At 44.2% G+C, this 20,284-nt stretch overlaps 1 protein-coding gene across 2 annotated transcripts in view; it reads right to left on the bottom strand.

Moving 5' to 3' along the window:
• The window catches only part of NEGR1 (neuronal growth regulator 1), a 238,574-nt gene that overhangs the window by 15,625 nt on the left and 202,665 nt on the right, over nucleotides 1-20,284 (bottom strand). The window contains exon 7 of one of the 2 annotated variants that reach the window (XM_084527909.1): nucleotides 10,927-10,968. The exons of the other annotated variant lie outside the window; for it this stretch is intronic. Coding sequence (XP_084384035.1) covers nucleotides 10,927-10,968 — 42 coding nt within the window. The remainder of the gene's footprint in view (nucleotides 1-10,926; nucleotides 10,969-20,284) is intronic. 2 annotated transcript variants of the gene reach the window in all.

The following is a 20,284-nucleotide window of genomic DNA, read 5'->3' on the forward strand; positions in this document are numbered from 1 at the left end:
AAACTGTCGAGCCTTTTCATGAAAGATGATTACAATTTCCACTGGCCTGTATATGCAATAAAAAAACATAACTCATCAAAAGTTGAGCTATTTGCTCTTAAGATAGAAGACCATTTTTCTTGAACTCATGATGTGACATTAACTATTCATGAAACTTGAGTGTTCAAACACTGCCTAAGTAAAATTGTTACTACTTTTCAACTTGATTGAGATCTTTTGTGAGCTAGACTGCACAGCAGCCAGCAAAAGGGCTCTTAACACATAAGAAATGCAGAGACTGTCCAGGTACTGTAGCTGTGAGCTATCGATCTGCTGGGAAGCCTAGTTCCTCCTCCATGAATTGATTCATGATAACTGCCTCCATTTGGGTCAAACAGTATTTAACCGCTTGTAAATTTTAATTAAATGATTTGTCACTTTGAACATATAGTTTGTCATCTTGCAGCTAAGCGATGTGTCTTTATCAGAAAATGACTCAAGGGAAAGGCATTCATCTCCTCTGTCACTTCACCCCCATTAGGACAATTTGGCTGTTGCGCAGCACGTGGGGCTCTGGGAAACAAACCGCGGGTGGCAGGAACCAGGCCACCTTGTGCGTTACGAAAATGTGATTTCTTCCTTTCTTCTTTAACATATGCTAAACTCTCCAGGTATAACAAACCCTTCTGCAGCAGCACTTAGCAAAGCAGATTTTTCCTTTTGACAACTTGCTTTCTCCTTTCTTAAGCATAAATCGCACCTGTAGCTATTCTTACCCAGCTACCCAAGTATCTTTTTGCACCGACAGTTCTCCTTGCTTGCAAGATGGTGATCCTAGGGGAAAGCGCGAAGCAGCTTTTAAACTGTGAAAACCTGTTGTCTGACTCTAGAAGCTATTTTATGCTTTAATTGTTTTTTGAGATTGTGCAACACACCCTGCTGTCAGTATGACTGGATATGGGACCCTCATTTCAATGAATTTAAATTGGTCTTCAGTGTGTTCATGTTATACAACAGTGATGTAAGCATATGAATTTCAGGCACATCCTCCCCTCTCTGTGATAAGGTTTAATCCTTTGAGGCTGACAACCTCTTGCTTGTGCAGGGACACAAGCTGTTGCTTTAAAGCTGTTATTTTAATTCCTTTATTTAAAGCTGTTGCTTTAATTCTGGGGTCCACCATCTGTGAGCTGAGGATTTAGCAAACATCACATAAACTACAGCCACAAAAAATAGAGAAAGCGCTTATCAGCACAGAATCACCTCGGTTGGAAAAGACCTTCAGGATCATCCAATCCAACCATCACCATGACCTACTGAGTCCCTCTGAAGTGCTAACTCTAAACTGAAACTGAACTGAGTGTTTTAATTCCTTACTGCAAACCAGAAACTCTTACTATAAAGATCAGTTTTAGCTACTTTTCATTGATGTGCATCCTGTAATGGAAAATGGTGTGCTAGCAGGCCATTGACATGACCAAATCTATGTTATACTTATTCCTGCTTTTTTTTTTCTATGATAGTACAGTAGCGGATAAAAGTCACACTTTCTGGTGTAAATGTAAACACGGGGATGGCCTGGGGATGGCCTGGGGACATAGGGGGACGGCCTGGGGACATGGGGCCTTTAGCAGCAGTGCAGCACCAGAGCATGCTGTGTGGTTTATCTCCAGCCACCGCTGCCCGCGATGAGCAGTGTGGGGTTATCCCAGCTCAGGACACAGCAGCAGCTGCTCTGGGTTCTGGGGGAGGCTGTGGGGGAACCAGGCACCCCCTGCCTCTGGCTGCACACGCTGGACCCCGCAGTGAAGGCCCCCGCACTGAAGGAAGGCCTGCACAGACCCAGGCCCCCTCCAGGTGCTGCCGGTGGAGGATTTGGCACTCGGAGGCTTTTCATGCACCAGCCTTCCCCACCTGCTTTTCAGCTTAATCCAGAGGATTTTGGAGACATTATGGCTCAGCTCTGCATGTGTTATTATGTAGAAGAGAGAGAGGAAAAAAAAAACAACACACAAAACAGATTTTTCAAATGTGACTGGCAGCTTTAGGCATAAGACTCCTGTTAAGACTCGTGACTTTGAAAGTCTCTATCCATTAATATAACATTTTGGTGAAGACCGCTGAAAGAAGGGACAGTGCGTGCCTCAGCAGGAGGCCCCTTCCCCATCTGTAGGCTGCCTGCATCAGCCCTGGTACTCTGTCCCCCACTTCTTGCAGTTACTGGTCCCTGACCAGCTAACATATAAACCTGTTGGGCACTAATGAAAGTCTGCACCTTGCTGTATCTTGATCTATAAATACGTTTTTTTTTTTTTTTTTGTTTTTGTTTTTTTTTTTTTTTCCAGAATTATCAATGAAATACTGTCAGTGGTATAGAGGCAGCTGGGTCTGAAACCATCCAGATTTTTGCAAATGTCTCTGTGTGGACGCGTATCTGCATCTGCATGCACTGCTGGCACAACATATAGAGGAGGTACCCCATGGTGAAAAGAGAAGATGAGCTACAGCGGCTACGGCCTCGTGAGTGACACGTGCAGGAAGGCTGGGGACAACACCAGCAAAGGCACACGGGGCTGCTCCCTGCTGCCTGAGCTCCTGTCACAAAGGGCCTGACACGAGCCGCAGAGCTGTTGGGGGCCTGGGGACAGCTGCCAAGAGCCTTCTGCTCTCAACACCCTTCTGAATTCACAAATTTGTTCTTTTCAGTAGAAATATGCTGCACTTAACATTGAAATGCACTTCGAAGCAGGAAAATAGCATGCCAAAAAGGTTCGTTAATATCCTCAGCAATCACCTTGTAGGTGAGCTGCAGCTCAGCTCTTCTTCACATAACGCAGCATTTGGAGGTAGCAACCAGATAATCTTAACGTCGTGTATGTCCCTTGGATCATGTGAAAGCAGCATACAGACTGTCAGAATGTTTCCCATCCGGCCAATGGGCAATTTCAGTTTGCCATCGATTTTGGAACAAAAGCAGGATTTTAAGAGACGGGACAGAAGACAACACATGGCACTGGGCAGGAATGCTAGCAACTTTCAAAGTAGTTATGGATGTCATATTATTAAAAAAAAAACCAAACAAGTAATGGCAGGGAAAATGGTGTATGTCCCCCTCTGGGCAGTAGGAAAGCTTGGCAGTCGGTGATGAAAGTTTCACCTTTCTCTTTCTCTAACCCCGGTGGGAATTAAGGGTGCTTTTGGAGTCACAGTTTGTGTGCATACCCTATGTCATGCCTTTCTAAAGAGCTAGGCTTTTTGGAAGACAGAGATGGATTTGGAGTCCTTTAAAACTGCCTCTGATACTATTTGAGACACAGGGGAGAAGGACATATTCTGTTCCATACACAATTCATTTTTATTTTTTTTTTCTAAATTGTACTGCATATAACCCTTAAGCTACAAAAATTCTTCATGTTTCTGCAAAATGAACCTTCCACATAACTCAATGAGACCTGGGTAGCGATAATCTGCGTTTACTGGTGTGAGGCTTTCTACCTCTTTGTAAAACACATCTCCTCCTTCATTTAAAATGAAGTACTCTAAATGGGAGGCCATGGGGGACCACAGGTATGGAAACCTTACAAACAACATTGCAGGCATTACTTATTCCCGAAATGTCTCTATAGCTCGAGTGCTTTGCTTTGACAATTTACTGCGGACTATTCAAATTACTTGCTGTTTTCCTATTATAAAATCCATACCCTGCTCATTCAAGTGAACATGCTCTTGATCTTTCAAATCTGAGTTGTTCTCTGAATTGCCTCAGTTTGGCAGAAAACTCATTCGGTGTATTTTTATATACTGTGCTTGTTGAATAAGGAGGCTGAATGGTAGGCAATCATTTCAGCCGCAATCAGAGATATTAAGAAGGACAAATTCTATCAAAAAATTTCTGAAGCCAAAAAGATGCATCCCCACCATTTGGAATATGACTGAGAGAAATGCAAGCTGAGACATGGACCTTAACAATGAGAGAACATTTTGTACTTAACGTGCAAACGGCTCAGGGTCAATCACTTTGTTTCATGTGTGTTTCGACAGGCAGCACTGCGCGTCCCCCTCTCGCCCAGTGTCACCAACGGCAGTATGGTGCAGCACGGGACCTTGCTGCAGGACAGGTTAGCCTCCTGTTGCCTAACACCAAGAGATTCTTAGCAGAATGCCTGACTCAGAGGTGGATAAGTGGCAAAATACTTGGCAAAACTTTCATCTTGAAGAAAACCATCTTTAAAACTTTCACCAGCTGGCTCCACAGGTTTTCCAATACCTCAAAATTCAGAGGTTCAATTAAAATCTGGATTTAATGAAAATCATATACAGGAGCCAAATCATAGGAACAGTTACAAGGTAAATTTTCCTTGTAAAACTTACTGGATAAATGGAGTAGCATATGGTGAATTGGGCCTGACATCTGGGCTCTTAATGTTTTTCCTTCTACTTTTATATTAGGTCCTAAATGGGTGTAAGGTTCCCATGAAGACTTGCTGCTCAAAGAGACAAACCTCTGGTACTACCACACTCACACCGAGTGTTGCCCTATGCCCTTCAAAAGAGATTGTTCATTTTTTAGTATTCAGGTCATAAATTCTCATTAGCAACCTGGGCCCGGAAGACAGCAAAGGTCATGGTGCTGCAGGACACTGTGTAAGTGGCTTCTGTATATAACCGGAACGATACAGGCGAGACGCTGAGCTCTGGTCCAGCTCTGAGCAAACCATCTCTGTTTTATTCAGTGCAGCTCCACAAGTGAGTGACCTCCATCTGCTCGCAGCCAGGGGCTGTTCCTGCCACTGCGAGTGTTCAGGGGCTGCTCTGCTGCACTTACTGCTGTGTTTGTGCCTCTAAAACCATTTCCTATTCTGTGGAAGGTTCATCTTCAAAAATTGTAGAGTCCTGCACCAAAACAGGCTAAACCCAAGATGCACCACCCTGGGAGCAGTGACAACTCATGACAAATCAACATTTGTTTTACTATTCAGAGCTGCTACGTAAGCCTTTCATGACTGCACACCTCAAAGGACATGAGGTGGCCCAACTATCATGTCTACATTTTTCCCTATAAGTTTCTACTTTCTTTAACAAAGAAGAGAATATTGGAAGTAAAATGCATAATCCAGTCTTTCTTGGGTTGTCTGATGAGATGCTTAAGATTTCATCTAGAAAGTTTAAAGGACCAAACTATTTAAAAAACAGTTTGGTAGACTGCCTCGTGATTGGTATTTAATAAGGAAAGATAAAGATGCAAAGATATGCCTTTAAATATTGGGTTCAGAATAAGGAAATGGCTGATCCCACATTATCTTTGGATGTCGGTTTTCATCCGACATAGCTAGAGATATTGCTGCCAACTGCATCTAAATGTCCACGTTGCATAGATACTGTAGATGAAGCTGGCAAGAAACTGAAATTTCCATTTGGTGAGAAATTCAGACAGGGAAAGACAAGAAAAGAAGTGCAGCCTGGGAAAAGATGGGTAGCCTGGAAGGAAGCCAGTATTTTTTTTTCCACTCAAAACTCAACAGTCCTGTATTTGAATTTCTTTAAAACTGACATATTCGTGGAGCTTTCAAATGGGCATTTTCTGACAAGTCCCCTATTCCCCCAAGCCTTCCCTCCTGCAGCAACCCAAGGCTGTCAGAGCCTTCCCAACCTGTAGCTGCAGACTCTTTTACATTCTGTGCAGAGTTGGGACCCTCCCAGAAGTTATATATACACAGTTACATACACATTTTCAAGTTCTGCACATGGCTGCACATCTCATCTAGATGGATATATGCATATTTATTCCTCTATGAATGACTGTAGTCAGCCAATTCTGGCTGATAAAACCTTCACATAAAACATACCCTTATGTGATAAATAGAAACAAAGACTGCTCTCTTTTTGCTAATGAATCACATTCTGGATCTCCAACTTCTCGTTGCTCAATCGCAACATGTCCGTATATGCAGGTTCTTCTGGAGCAGCTTGACTGTCTTGCAGTCGCAGACTGGGAGACCCGGTACTGGTGTGCCCTTGCTGTGCTGGTGCAGCACTGCAGCTCATGGCTGGGAGTCCCTGGCGTGGGGTCACACCTGGAGTGCTACACGCCAAGTGTGCAAACACCTGATTTCTGGCATGCTTTGGGGCAGTAAGCAACACTTGCAGATGAAAAGCAGAAGCCCAGGGCTTACTGCCCCAGCCTGCCTGGGAACAAGTGCTCCCAGTCCCAGGGCGGATTAATGGCTTTTGTAAGGATAAAGCACTGACACCAGGCCTTGGGGTGTGGCGTTCAGCATGCCCCGAAGCACCGAGAGCCCCGGGGAAGGGGGCTCATTGCGCTGCATCGGACAGAGGGGGGCACCAAGGCAGCAGCAGCTCCTGGGATAGCAGTCCCTGCCTGCCTCCCAATTCCTCTACCCTCCTCATATGCTACAAGCATCTTTTCAAAGATGTCCCTGCACTGCTTTCCTGGCCTTTCCCAAGAGCTCTTCTTGGTTAAAACATGATATTTCAGCAAAATGATCACTGAATTCTGTTCTGAAATATTCGGGTGTTCTCATTTCTGTGTGAAGCCCTGGCTGAGCAAGCTGGTGAGTGTCAGAGCAGCTTTGCCACCCATGTGGGCTTCTCAGGCTTGTGGGAAAACTCATTAATATTGAAATCCCCCATGACAGAAGGCCCGTAGGCAATAAATATCAGAAAAGATACTCTTGCATTTTACATTTTAGCTTAGCAAGTAGGTTATCAATGGACTCACAATGAACTATTTCTAATCCTATTTTTCAGCTGATAGAAAGTAGTCCTTTTTATATTAAACAATACATCTAGTCAGCGAGCAGTGAATAGTACACTTCTCAAATGATGCAGGCTTTAAAGTTTAGAGAATGTCACAGAGCATAGACTGTAACTTGAAACATGCATTTTACTTAAACATTTACCTATTGCCACAGATTTTGAGAATGCAGCTTTCACAGACTGATTTAGAAACATTTTTGAAACATACATTAATTGATTGTAACCGCAGGTGAATATAATGCTTTTAAGGCAGTTGTTCCCCATAGTGTAGCGGGTATATAATTTGAGGAGTTACTGGTTTAAGAACCTGCATCGAGCTGCTGCACGTTCCTGCAGTAACACATTGCACACCGGATAAAGTGTGCAGATGCATAATAGTGGGTGAACATATAAACTGTGTTTATTCCAGCAGAGAGCACCATGCTGGAGTTTCACATCTGCCTGGCACTCTGAAATACATGAAATGCCAACAATACATTATGAATATGAAACTTTATAAAATTACTAAATAGGATTAATTCCTTTTTTTGATGCCTGCTTTTTTTGATAGCAAGTCTCAGTAACCTTATGTATGCCTTTATGCCTGTAAACTGGGGCTACATGACCTATGGTGTTGTTATGTTTCTGAAAGGTGACCTAATGGTCAAATACAGAAGGAGGGCACTTGGGGACAGCCTCCTTCCCTCCTGGGGCTCGTGGTCGAGCGCTCACCCGAGCCGCAGGGTTCGCTGCTGCGCCAGCCGTGGCTGCACCGCGTGGCTGCTGCCCACATGCAGAAGTCTCTAGCTCAGTGGACACGATGCCTTCTTCACATAAAGACAAAATTAATGGCAAGAAACAACGCCATAAATTCTGAGATTCAGAATACAACTCTAGATTTTCCTTATACAAATCATGTATTGATTAAAATGGGAACTGCAACTTCATGAGAACAGAAAAAATAACGGGGAACTGACATGTTTCCTGTGAAACAAAACAGAGCCTGCCGGAAAGCAGGTATTATTTTGGTATCCTGACATATTAAAACATCCTAGATATGCAGTGAGGCAGATCAGGGAGAAGTAGCTGAAGTTCAAGGAGCTGTCCAACCTGCCCAGACAGCTCATTTAAGCATAGGTTTTGTTCCTGAGAATATTAAATAAGTTAAAGCCCCCTCTCTCTAAGTCCAATTTTTATAAAAGTGCCTTATAACATGTGAAATCATTAATTAAAGAAGATTCCTCAATTATTCTCTCTGACCTGTCACTGTTAGTTATTTAGTCAGCGTTAAGAATTCAGCAGCTTCTTCAAAGACTTTCCCAGACACCACCTGTGAACTAATTACACCGAAGGATGAAGGACTTGTAAGTAACTACAGCTCCTGGAAATGGCTAACAAAAGAGATACCAACTGTGGCCCCAAATTTTTAACTTTTGCAGCTAATTCTATGTGCTTTAAGCATTTGCGCTTAAAGATGGAGAAAGTAAACTCCCAAATGTTCCAGAAGTGGAATGCACACATACGTGACCACGGCTCTCAAACACACTCTTAGTTTTGCATTTGTTATAAATGTTTTGACTGATTTGTAGCTTATTGTTTGGACTGCAAGGAGTCATTAAGGATTTTTTTTTTAAACCACATTGGTTTTGATAGGCAAGTGTTGAAAGACATTTTGAGGCTGTTGTCACATGGCTTATGAACATCTACAAAATGTCATAAAACTTCTGCAATAAAATTTTACACATATCTTATAAATAACTTTTAACAATAGAAGTGTTAACAATAGAAGTAGTTACTTAGAATAATTATACAGAATATGAGAAGGAAAATCAGTCAGATGAAAGGTCTTTTATATGTACCAGTTTCAATGCTGACAGAGTTTGCACACTAAGAGAAGTAGAAAATGCTGGAACCTCATCATCAGTGCTGTATTTTGGCTGTTTAGGTGGGAGTTATTGTTATTCTTTGCCTAACCAGTGCTTAAGCAAAACTGATAAAATAGATGACTGATAAGACAAGTGAACTGTGGGAGCCAGAGGCGGGAGCAGCTCCAGGTCTGAGTATCCGAAGATGCCAGCGACATTGTTCATTTGCACTCCTCCCTCTGAGAAGGATCCATCTCCTTCCAGCAACAAGACCTTCTCCAGGAAAAGCCCCCACTGAAGCTGCAGTGAAGTTACAAATGACAGTACTAATAAATTAACTAGTTGCAAGCCCTAGATTCAGGAAGGAGGCTGATGCTTCAGTTTCTGACCGACGCAAGACACAAGGAGAAATGCATTTGTACTGCTTTATCCATGTTTTTCATTCCCATCCCTGCACATGGGTAAGCAGACCGACAGATGGGGTCTGATGGACGTTGTAGCTAAAACCCTGGGGCTTTTCTGCCTCGAGAAGGTTCTGGGGACCTTCCCCACGCACCCCAGCGCATGGGGGAATGGGGATGGCTCTTCTGAGAGGGGCCCAGTGACGGGACAGGGCAGCAGCCACAAAAGGGAAGATCTTTGTTTCCCTGTGAGAGTGGCCCAGCACTGGGCACAGGTCGCCCAGGGAAGCTGTGGCATCTGCAGCCGTGATGATATCAAAATGCAGCTGGGCATGGCCCTGAGCAACCTCCTTGGCTGCCCCTGCCCGGGCAGGGCTGGAGCAGATGCTCCTCAGCCTTCGACCTCAGACAGCCTGCTCCTGCGGTGCTTGGCTGGTCAAAGATAAGGAAACTGCCCTGCAGGGTAGAGTACTATTGATACCAATACAGTAATACCAAGTTCACAAAGTCCCGGTATCCAGGGAAGCAAGAGGCAAATCCACCGCTCAGCAGCTACACTTGTGTAAGAAAGTCAAACTGATCCCTGTCCGACTGGTGCAGAATGTGTGCAAAATGTGGGTTTACAAATAAATTCAGTCTACACAAAATGGATACAACTACTGCCTTCCCTGCTCTCAGGCCAAACCCAAGTATTATCCCTGAATAATGGCAGTATTAATACAATTTTCCCGTTTTGCTAACAGAATCAGAGTGAATATAAGGAAGAATGTATTCAAACAATTGCTAAATGAGTCTGACTTTAAACAAAGTTACACATATTTTACTGTCATCATCAGCTATAGAGCAAGGCACCTGTTTTTGTGCCATGATCTCCCACCCCTCTCTGCTGCCGATCTGCAGCACACCAGGGACTCGTGTCTGACACTGGAAACTTTCTAATTGCCTCTGCAGCTATGTAACTTCACAGCAATATTGATGGTATTAGCTGGATATTTACCAGGCTAAAATTAGAAAAGTAAAGGGAATATGACAGAATTATTTAATTATGTAAGACAAACGGCACATCCCCATGGCAATGCCACTCCCCTCCCCTGACCATTGCGCATCTTACCACGTATGCACATGGAAATAATATTAACCTGCTTGGCCTGCCCCTGTAACCACGTCCTGGGAAGACGTTTAACGTGGAGGAATGGGAGCTAGAGCAGACTCAGCCAGTCCGAAGCCCAGCTGGCAGTGCTTGGCCATGCTCCCAGGGGCCGGCCCAGTGCCATCCTTTAGCAGGCTCTGGGCAGCCCCCGGTCAGAGGCCAGCCCCGGGCTGACCGGCTCCACTGGCTGTGTGCTGGGGAGAAAAACGGGAAAACCCTGTGAAATGGGGAGCCACCACAGGTGGTTAGGACCTCTTACTGATGGCCAAGCAGAAGAACAGGCTTTTACCTCTTTAGGAACACCTTCTGGCACCCTAGCATGAGCGAGGAAGACCTCACAGCAGTGACCTAGAGCTGTCCTATGGGTTATTCAGCAATGACACAGGAAGAAATGTATAAGCCTCAAACCAACGTTCATGTTTACAGCAGAGAACAGTCAGGTTATCACAGAGAAAACACACAATAATTATACTGCACGGCTGCATTGCCCTGTGTACATCTACAACACTACCCTGGGGCAGCAAAAGAATGAGATAGAGAAAAAGAGATGCAAGGAAGAGTTTTCTCAAAAGGGGAAATTTAAGAACAGAATAAAATATAAACGTTTTGAGGAAAGACAAAGCAATGAATGCACAAAGACAGGAAGGAGACAGTTCAGCACCACCACGACAAAACTGCCCGTAATCAATTCTTGTTATTGATATGGCAATGCATCAGTCACGATTCCTTGAGAAAAGTACCCAGACATACTTTGTGAATGTATGTGGCTACTGACCTGGGCTTGAGACAGGACTAGAGGTAGTAGGCTCAATAATTTCTACAAAAAGGGAAAAGGAAAAAAAAAAGAGAACATTTGGGAGTTAATCACACATGGAAGACAAATACAGAATGAGACAGCAAACAGTCATGCAACAGACACACACAACGATTTTATTTTAAGACTCGGCTGGCCATCCGAGGCCGGGGACGAACATGCAGTAGACCAGACTTGTGTTTCTGTGAACTACACATCAATGTCTTTCTTTTTCCAGCTACTTTATTCATGTGTCAGTGGTTTACAACACGAGGACTATCACACTCCAAATATGCAAATATTTTTGCTTGGCACCTTTGCAAAGCTGCCCTTGAAGCTCTCAACATTTCTCCTGGGATATGCTGAAACCTGCCTAGAAAAAGCTTTTTTTTTTTTTTTTTTTTTTTTTTCTTCCTCCCCCCCTCAATTTATTGAAGGTATTTTTTTACGATGGATATAAGCCAAGGTAACAAGTTTGAGCATAGAATGTTTTTAAGAAATAGTTTTGCACTTTTGTGAACTTTTGAAATGCACATCTTTTTAATTATTGAACTTTTCAGAAGAAAACATTTATCAAAAACATCAAACACATTTTGAAGATGTTTACTTCACCTGGGGCGACCAATACAAACAACAGAAAAAGTTAACAGAAGACCACAATTCTCCAGCATTCTGTCTAATGAAACAATCATTTGTGGATTTCATTATAATTTTACTTTAAAATTCATTATTCTGTGCCTTTTTATTAGCATCATATAGTGCTATGCAAAATGAAATACCAGATCCAATCAATCTTGCATGGAAGCAAGCTACCATTTCAATGTAGCAATTCAATAATTGTAATAAAAAAGATTTAACAAAATTACCAAGCTCAAAAGATCATTGACCGCATCTTGACTATAACAAGAAACTAATGAAAAAAAATGTGAGCCAGTTGACAACAATGGATGTGCAGGTAATAGCCGAAGATCTGAACACACTCTCCATGCTCATCCAATTTTGCATATTTTCTCCAACAATTACTTTTCAGGTCAATATGAATCAAAAATGATTCTAAGTGAAGTAACAGATAAACATTTTCTTAATTAAAAAGTTACAAAGTTTCTTTACCAAATTACCGTCTCTAAGAGTTCTGCCCACATGGATGAACGTTTCTGGTTTTAAAAATACTTGTTTGACTTCTTGACAAACACATCACTGCTGCTGACAAATTCAAATAATTTGTAGAATAAAATGGAATTCCAACTGTATTACTGCAACTTTACAATTTTATTTGAAATTTAAAATTGGTGACATGTTCAGCAGCCTGTAAGATAAAAAGGCTTCAAGGTCTAGCACTGAGATGTCCCCCTGCTGCTCAGGGGAGCTCTGTGCAGCTGGGACAGGGGTGAGAAGGGGGGCTGGGGAGGGCTGTGACTGTCAGTCAGTGCCCGGGCATCCTGGCACGGCAATTTGGCCTCCGGGAGAATGGGATGTGGGTGCTCTCCAGGACACCAGGCACAGAAAGATGCTGCCTGAGGCAATCCCACTGCAGGGAACAAACCATCGGAGGGGATTCTCCTGGGGTTTGCAGTGTGTCTCAGGTAAGGTTGCTGCTTAACTGGCTGCTGTGCAGGCAGTTTTTTCCCCGGTGTGTTCACAGATATAAAACAAAATTAGACAAGGCTGCAGAAATAATGATCGCACAGTGATGACTGATGAGCTCAACTGATTTCGGCAATGTGCAATTTAAAAAAACATGGTCTTTGTTATGTTGGCATGGATGAGAAGCCTGTGCAATAGCCATAGCAATGGGGCTGAGGGTTTGGAGCCTGAAACCCCAGTTCTGCCTTCCTGCTGATGAGGAGGACCCGAGGGCAGGGGATGGTGCTGGGGGCAAGGGGCAGCGCAGCCCAGTGCCACCAAACCCCCCTGCTGCCTACAGAAACACAGCCTGTGAAACAGGGCTGTACGCCTGCACACAGCAAACACGATTTTACCAGGAGAAGGGGAGATTGTGCCAGAACAAGAGACCCAAAAAAACCCGAAGGATTATCAAGAATCCTTCAGCTTAGTATTTTAACAACAGTCTTGCACATTTTATAATCATTTGCCTTAGTAGTCCTTAATTTCTTCCAAATCTTGATGTTCTGAGTAATTACATCGTGCTTCTCGCCTATATTTATCAGCTTTGCTTCAAATGCAGTGTACAAGGATGACTAAAGTTATTTTTTGGGTTGCCCTAAAATTACAAGATCTTTTTCTTGCAAATCCACAAGTCAGCCCCGCTTGTTGCTATGGCTTCCTGTAAAGGGAAAGATTCCTCTTGCTGCAGAACAACAACGTTCTTTGCAACGATCCAAAAACACAACACTTACTGAATGCAATTTTCCATTAAAAGGCAAAATATCATACCTAAAACAGCAGAATTTTTACTAGGTTTGTGTTTCTTCTGCAAATGTGCGATCTAGACTTAATCATAGGTGCTCAAAGGTAGTGCTTCATAAAGCCGCAGAACTGCAGCATCACCGAGACTGCAAGAAAAGACTAGAATACCATGTACTCTGGCAAAGACCTTGCTCTCATACATTAATAGAACAAAGATTTGGGGCAATGGATGTTGCTAAATTCAAGTTCTAAAACTGCTTGGAAATCTTTATTTATGAAATTGTTCAGGTCTGCAGAGAGAAAACAAAACCAGCTGGTTTCTCTGTAAGTGTGTTAGACTGGTACATTAAAATTAATGATGTCTCGGTAACCCTGGGAGGAAGGGATGGGTGTGGAGCAGGGGCAGTGTCTGTACTTCAGTGCCCTTGGACCCCAGTGCTACAACAGCAGGAGCACTCAAATTTTCAAGGAAGGCTGTGGGAAAAATATGAAAGTGTAATGGAAAAACATCATATTCTGGGACATTCCTGTGACTTCAGTGGAGAATTCTCCTTAAGCAACACTTCCTAGATGCCACAAACCCACAGAACAAACGACACGTTTACACCATCTCTGCAGTTTGCTCCTTACAGACTGGGTGCCACAGGAGCTGCTGCGTGCAGGATCCGTGCTGCTGTGTTCAGACCCATCTGTCCTGGTGAGGCAGTCGTCAGCTGAGTGACAAGGAAGGACAGGAAAAGGCATTGCCTGTAGGGTGATGTGCCCTACTAGCAGCACGTTGCTCAGCTCAGCTGACGTCTTGGTGGGGAGTCTATTAGATCTCTGGTAGCTTAACCTGAATAGCTGTAATCACACACTCCGTATAAAGCACTGCTAAGTGAGGAACTGATGGAGCTTTTCCTTCTCGTGTACTACAGCATGACTGTATTCATGAGCAAACTTGCTGTCTTTGCTGAACACCTGAATTATGGATAAATGTTCACAAAATGTTTTGGTACAAGATGAAGTTTAAGACCCTGGAAGAACCGCTGCAACCCGAAGACCTCCCCACTGTAATCCCCCTGCTGCAGAAGTGCAAGAGGCTGAAGTCACGAGCACAGCAGCAGTGAGACTGGGGAGATTGCTAACACCTCTTACCAATGCAATGAAGCCAAAGGCCATGTGGTTTCTGACTGCCAGAGACAGACACGAACACTGGTAGCAGCATCTTACCATTTCAAAAGAAAATATTAATACAAGCTGGGACCAAAAGACAGAAACTGGAGCACCTTGGGCACAGGGATCCTGCTGCTGCAGCACTGGCTGATAAATAAATGTACACAGGAAAGCAGTAACTTCTACCAAGGCCTGAATGCCATAACCCCCATGAAGTATGAGCTGTCAGCCTGCCTGTGTTAGCAGCATCCCGGCGTTACGGGACAATCTCCTGCGTGGGCTGTGCAGGGAGCACCCGCTGGGACCCCTCCTGCAGCCCCAAAGCTCCTGGCTCAGCTCTCCTGGGACAAAAACTCCAACAGGGGCTGGCACCTGCCAACCTGCTGCTGCCAGAGGTGTCACCAGGAAAGGCAGGGCTTCACACCACTGGTTTGCAACAGGCATGTCTGGAGTATGAAGCTCCTGCCCTGCCATTTCCAAGGTGCTTCTGCACACTGCCAGCCTGTGGGGTTATGGCCTGGCTTCTGGAGCATGGGTGGAGGTGGCACTGCTGAGCTGGGCAGCTCTGAGAGGGAAAGGGGGAGAAGCAGAGTGTGGCTGCCACAAGAAGGGGCAATGTGTCCAGGGAGAAGTGACAGCAATGCTTGTAAGCAATGCAGAGTCCTAGCCACAAGGTGGGGACAAGCCTTGCAGTGCGTGGAGCAAGGGTGGGAAAGGGCAGCAACCAGACAAAGAAGAGCATTACGACCTCCACCAGTGTTGTGATGGAGTACAGAGAGGTAAGAACTGACAACATAGGTAAAATGAACTATCTGGGTTAGTTTGGCTTTGAGAAAGAAAGGTAGAGAAAAGTCATCTTAGGACAAAGCAACAAAATATCTGCAAAGTCAGGTGTTGGTAAAGACAAAGAGAGTTTAAATGGAGAAGCGCACCTGCAGGTCTTGGTGTAAAGGCTGGCACCTCAGAGGTGAAGGAACAAGGAACGTGGTGCAAGATTTACAGGTAGCTTTACCACACAGTCACTGAAAATGCAATATGCCTCTAAAATCATTTTTGCTTGGCAGTGGTGAGCATATTTTAGAGCAGACTGCTGGAAATAATCTTAGAGAATCAGCAGATGAGAGAGTTTAACTAAAGTGGAAGAATAAACCCCATAGAGTTGTAACTACAGCTCTAAACCTTGAAAGAGAAATCTAGGACGAGGAGGTACAGCTTAATGTCACAGACACTTAACACTGCCTTTTAGCAACAGGCAGCAGATAGTATCTTTCTGATCCCAGGCAGAAAAAGCTTGCAGAGAAAACCTCTTAACATAATGGGAAACCACCCTAAGAAAGGCTACAAAGCACGAGGAGGAAAATTGCAAGGAAGAAGGACTGGCCATTACAGAAGCTATGCCTGGGAACCCCAGCAGAGCTGGGATGAGGAGGGAATTGCCCAGCCACAAGCTGGTTGGCACTGTGGAAAGGAAACTACAGCGACCTGCTGCGAAACACTTCATCCCCACCCGTACAATAATAAAAATGCAAGCAGCTCTGTTCACAAAGGCAGGGTGGAGAAATTAAGCATGGACCTAAAAATAATTTTTTGGTTCAGTTTTAGCAAAAGCTTAAAAAATGGCATGCTGAATAATGAAATGGAAATGGAAATTGCCAGACCGAAGTTAAAGCAAAATTCAAGCAGCTCAGGGTACTCTTATCAGAGGGGTTTTAATAAATTTGCACACAAAATGATCAAACCAGCAGTGACTTCACAGGGATGAGAGCGGGTCCAGCAGGGCTGAGAGTCCTGGACATGTTCAGGGAGGGCAGTGCGGGCAGCGTGGCAGCGGTCGGGCTCTGCACCGAGCAATGCACGAGCCAACAGGCAGGGACTGAGTGGGCACATTCAGAGTCAGCAGTGGCCTTGCAGCCTTTACACACTGCTGTCCTCACGCTGCCCCCCCACCAGGGGTCCTGTGAAGGAAAACCAGCTCCTGCTGAGAGGAAACCCAGCCGGTTCGGGAAGGGGTTGCCTGGGAGCAGCCTGTGCCACAAGGGGTTCACGTTTGCTGACCCAGCAGTTCTGCCAGTCCCGGCATCTCGATGGTGTGCAGCCACCTCTCTTCCCAAGGGAATACAAAAAACCCTCAGCAGAAGCGAGCAATATGATGCTTCTGTCTGCTGCCTGCAGTGCACCCGCCTGCGAGCCCCCAGTGCGTGGGCAGGGCCGCAGCAAGCCCGAGCGCAAGGGCCCCATCCCCTCCTCCCACCTCCCCAAACCACCACGAGCAGGCACAGCAGCACCCACGGCACACACCCCAAAATCCTTCACATCTCCCATTCACAATGCCCAGACATGACAGCGACGGGTGCATCACTACTCCTGACACCCGCACACCCCGCTGAACCGTCCTTCCCCGTGAGGTACAGCTCGATCCCCCTGCCCCCTGCCCACGCAGCACAGCCAGCGCCACTGGGCTCAAACCTAACCGTACAGTCCCACACAGAAGGGTGTCGTCAGTTTTCCCCCAAACACAGTTTGTCCTTGTGGACTTTACCACATCAGCTCTGCGAACAGTTTCATTGACAAGCTGCAATCTGCAGAGTGGGGCCATAATTCAGGAACGCAGCAGACCTCAGACTGGTGCTGGATGCATCCAGTTACAAAATGCTGCGGTCCCTACAGGGGGATCTGCTGGTAAAGCCACAAGAACTACAAAAACCTCAGTCTGCACTTGCAAACACTGCAAGTTTTCTAACACAGCAAGTTTAAATAAAATCGAATTAAAAAGAAATTTGACAGAACCCAAACCTGCTTGCTGTTTAATGGAGATGTAATCACTGAAACCCCTTGGTGTTGCAAGTTAATTTATTGTTTGCTCAGCCCTGCACAACCCCGTCCGGGCTGCAGGGGAGGGGCTGCACTGCAGCTCCCCTGGAGCCGCACCTCCCGTGCTGGTGGGGCTGCCGGCCACGCGTTAGTACAGCGTTAGATCCCAAAAGGGAGCGGCAATGGTGAAGATACAAAAAAAAGAGGTTTGCAGGAATGTGGAACACAACGGGGCCACATCAGATGTAGGCCTTCGGTCTCCTTCCTCTCGGAGGTGGCTGCTTTTCCAGCACTGCTTCTGTACAAACACAAAGAGAAGAGGGGTCAGTCGGTATTCCCACTCCCCTTCCTTCCCCACCTCCTCTATAGCTTGCAAAATATTATCCATCAACAATACACAGAACTTGTGACAGCACGAGGTTCCTATTCACAGTACCCTTCCCAACTCCTCATGTACTCCCACCTTTAGTGAGAAATTGGGAAGGACAAGGCACATGAAGCACCTGGACTCGGTACTTGCCCTTCTGAGTCTGCTGAGATGACTTTACCCCTTAAAAAACTATCGCCTCCGAAGTAACAGAAAACAAAGCATCTTTGTGGATGGCACTGCTGGAGCCCAGTTCTGCTTCAAATATTCTAATTAATTTCATATTAATAATATTTAAACTGTATATATATATGTGTGTGTGTCTGTGAAGACTGTAGGGATATTCTCTGCCACCCAAGGCCTTTAAAAGCCACACATCACAAAACACAGAAGGCTTTCACTGACATTGAACCAATCCAGTACTGCTCCATGCTTAGAAAGGGAAGAGCCAGAGGCTTAGCAATGATCTTGCCACTTACCAGCCTCCCTGAAGCAAATCCGGGTGCCTCGACGTGTGACAGGCGCTGTCCCTGGGCTGCACGGCTGCAGATGCAGGCGCACGCCGCTGCTGATGCTGGGGCCATCCACCAGCACTCTCCGGCTGCTCCCAGTGGGTGTTAGCGCCACGGCAGAGCCCAGGTCAATCCACCACGAAAGGAAAATTCTTCAGATGTACAGAAATGATGGGGCGCTTTCCAGTGCCATGAAGACCCTCCCAGCACAAGACCAGCACCAGCCCATCACTGGGGCCATTGCAGAAGAAGAGATGAGTTAAAGCTATGGACTCAGTTTTTTATTACAAAGAGAGCCTATTTTTACACTCTGCAGCTGCTCGCAAATGAAATTGTTTTGGCTAGTGTAATTGATATTATTAGGAGGATGCCAGTTTTTAAAAATGAACAATCTTTCCCATTATCATTAAAACCATACACTACACTCAAATGCTGTATTTCGGAACAAAAAGCAAAGTTCTACACATTTGAGATATTTTTATTTTATTTTTCATTATTCTGGTGACTGAAAGTCTATCCTATTTTATAATAGCTATGATGAACAGAAACTATGAAATATTTTAATTGATTTCTGTAGCCCTCAACATTGTAACATCAACTGCTGCCACTCTTCAGGTATTTGGATCCCATGTGTGAAACGACTACAGGAGGAAGCACAAGTTGCCTTCAGCTAAAAATTGATGATTCTTGAAATTGCGTTTTAGGATATGGCACACACAAGAGTATGGAAATCCACTCTGCTCAATAGGATTTTCTTATGAAAGCAGAGGAGTATACAGGGGTGCAGTCAGACACACAACGAAGAAAGGACACTCATTTCATTTGACAAAACCATAGCATCAGCACAAACTCAATTTTTCCTCCTTCTAGCATTATTCTTATTTATTCTAGTGTTTTGCAATCTCGATATTAATCATCAATACTCTAAAAATCCAATTTCCTTATACTCAGTTTAAAACGCCATGTGTTTTGCTAAGATAAATGCAAATGATTTGAAAATGCATGATTAGATATTCATATTCACACTACAATGGCTTTTACATACACTGCATAGGAACCACTCCCCCCAACTTTATGAGGTATTTCATTATAGGACGGGTGGTTGTATCAGCAGCACCTTATCTAATGAGAGTGCCATTTCTAACTCTGAAAAAATGTAAAAACATGATGCCACCAGACTAGCACACTTACAGATCATATGGAAAGCATTCTGTAACATAAGAATAAAGAAAGCTTGTTTCTTACTGTCTGCATCAGTAAAATTGTTGGATTTCGCTGTAATAATATTTAGACTTTCCATGTATTAGATAAATCAATAACTGGTCTAGAATGTAGCTGGCAATCAAATACTAACATATGGATTCATTGAAAGAAAAACCTCACAACTATTTTCATTTTTGGCCTTTGATAATTAACCAGGCTTATTTAATCTAATCTCCCCTGGGCTATGTCAGCTATGCTGAAGATTAATGATTTCCTTTGAAATAAAGCTCCTTAAGCCTAGGTAAACCAAAGACTGTTTGAGTACAATGGTAAATGGAAAAACATATTTAATAATAAATCTTTTGGATGGAAAGTGCAAGTGGATTGGGGACAGACATGACCTTAATTTATTCTGTGTCTTTTACTCACCATTAATATCTTGCAATTACAAGTTGAGCTCCTTTACACGTTTGACTTATTACACCTTAATTGCCAAGTGATGGTTTATTTCATTAAAATGGTTTGTTCCTTTATTACAGGATGATAAGTATTTAATAGCTCAATGTCTGGGAGACATTTAAAAAAAACACAACACAACAACTTTGAATTTGAAACCTGAAATTGCTAAGCAGTTTACACATTCCATCCTTCTTGCCATCCTCACTATGCTGCACCTAATGTAGCTTGGTTTTGCTTGATAGCAAGATTTTTTTTCAATAAATATCTCGATATTTTGAAGCCTGTAGAAAACGATGTTAATGACACCATTTAGTGTATCCTTTTAAAAGAAGCTCAATGAAAGCTAATGAAGGCACTCACTGAAATTCATCGCTGTGGAGTGCCAGGCCTGAGCACGCACACTCAGCTGGCACACAGAAAGTCCTGGGACGACTCTAGAGTTTTACTTAAAATTCCAATGGAATTT

The sequence above is a fragment of the Aythya ferina genome, assembly GCF_964211825.1.
Source record: "Aythya ferina genome assembly, chromosome: 8".
Lineage (NCBI taxonomy): Eukaryota > Metazoa > Chordata > Aves > Anseriformes > Anatidae > Aythya > Aythya ferina.